This window comes from Hipposideros armiger, unplaced genomic scaffold (genome assembly GCF_001890085.2).
Source record: "Hipposideros armiger isolate ML-2016 unplaced genomic scaffold, ASM189008v1 scaffold_12, whole genome shotgun sequence".
Taxonomy (NCBI): Eukaryota; Metazoa; Chordata; class Mammalia; order Chiroptera; family Hipposideridae; genus Hipposideros; species Hipposideros armiger.
This window is the reverse complement of record NW_017731362.1, coordinates 4,363,922-4,365,806: the sequence shown is the minus strand read 5'-3', so window position 1 is coordinate 4,365,806 and position 1,885 is coordinate 4,363,922. Positions and strand designations below refer to the sequence as shown.

The following is a 1,885-nucleotide window of genomic DNA, read 5'->3' as shown; positions in this document are numbered from 1 at the left end:
CTCTAGGCCACTTAAGTTCCTGAATTTCTGTTTTCTTTACTTCCCTAGAAAGTGTATGATTAAATATGTCAAGAGCAACAATTCAGTGATGGGAAAAAAAACCAAAATAATTCAGGAAAACATTCCAACAATGGAAGGAGAGGACCAGACAAATGAAATGGGCATAGAGGAAGCACTTCAGAGCAGCATAAGACCTTTAAAACTGGGGGCGAGCCCACTGACTCTGCAAGGAGACTTTGTAGAGGAGGGTGAAAATGAGGGAATGTGCACAGCCTGTGAACTTAAAAAGCTGAAAACCTCTCCTTTCAGCCTCTGCTTAGCATTCCTCCCCCAGGTGCCGGGGTGACAGTTTTGTGATTGGCAGTTACACCCGATTTAATGTTGCTAGGGTGCCTGACATTCAACTTAGTGCTATATATAGGTGCAGAGGCACCTAAGTTTCAACATGATCTTCATTTAGCTAAAATGTTAAGGAGCTACTGGTTTTTAAGCATAGAGTTTAAGCAAAGATTCATCAGTTCGATAAACATTCAGTACGCTCCTACCATGTGCCAGGCATTTTCTAGGTACTGGGTAACAAACAAAGTAAAGTTCCTATTCTCATAGAACTTACATTCCAGTGGGAAGGAAAACAGAAAAAAATAAAGAAATATGTAATGGGGTAAAAAGGATCAAGAGTGAAGACAGGTGTAGTAGTTATATAAAGTTGTTAGGAAAGGCCTGTTTGATGAGATGATCTTTAAACAGAGACCAAGGAAATAAGGAAGCAAGTCATGCTGATATATCTGAGGAAAGAACATTCCAGGCAGAAAGTAGTTAGTACCTAGGCCCTGGGGTGGGAGCATGCCTGGTATGTTCAACCAACTGCAAGGAGACCCATCTTACTGGAGCACGGTGACCTGGGGAAGGGGAACAGGGCCAGGTCACAGACCATGGTGAGGGTTTCACATTTTGTAAATGAATGTGATGAGAAGCCACTTGGAAGATTTTCAGAACAAGAGTGACATGATCTGACCTACATTTTGTTATAGAATTACTCTGGTTGTTGTGTGAAAATGTACCACCAGGGAGCAAGGGATGAATGAGGGATGCCAGTTTGGAAGCTCTCACTACAATCTGGGAGAAGATGATGGGACATAGACAATCACAGCTTATAGAGAAATAGTTGGATTCTGGATGTGTTTTGTAGGTAGAGCCAACAAGATTTGTTGATGGGTTAGATGAGTGGTATGAGAAAAAGAAAGGAGTCAGAGATGATGACAAGGTTTATAACCTGAGAAACTAGAAGACGGGAATTGCCATTTACTGAGATGGGGACAACTCCAGGAAGAGCAGGTACCATAGGGAACGAAGAGTTTGGTTGAGAAGGGCTCAGCTTGAAGTGCCCGAGCAGAGTTGTCAAGAAGGCAGTTGATACACAAGACTGGAATTCAGAGGAAAAGTCAGGGCAGGAGATAGAAATTTGGGAGTTGTCATTGTATAGACAGCTACGGTTCACATGTCCGCACCCTCAAGAACTTGTCCTCTTAATGAGCTATTAAAATATGCTCTTTATATGACCTGTATACCCTGAATGAACTCTTACACGAGAACTGTGCTTTCAGGATTTCACAAAGCATTTTTCATGAAGACTTTCAACGTTATGTAAGATTCTTTTTCCTCTTTCCTTTTTTCAGAACTGAAGCCACGTGGTGTAGCAGTCAATTTGATTCCAGGATTACCAGCGTATATCCTGTTTATGTGTGTTCGACATGCTGACTACCTGAATGACGATCAGAAAGTAAGGTCGTTGCTAACGTCAACAATTAACAGCATCAAAAAAGTATTAAAGGTCAGTTGATGTTCAACAAAATTTTCACAATGAATATTAGCTATGAAGTTATGA

At 41.2% G+C, this 1,885-nt stretch overlaps 1 protein-coding gene across 1 annotated transcript in view; it reads left to right on the top strand.

Annotated features, from left to right (window-relative positions):
• MYO5A (myosin VA) overlaps positions 1–1,885 on the top strand; it is a 142,448-nt gene that overhangs the window by 129,629 nt on the left and 10,934 nt on the right. Inside the window, exon 32 of the mRNA XM_019664099.1 lies at positions 1,677–1,831. Coding sequence (XP_019519644.1) covers positions 1,677–1,831 — 155 coding nt within the window. The remainder of the gene's footprint in view (positions 1–1,676; positions 1,832–1,885) is intronic.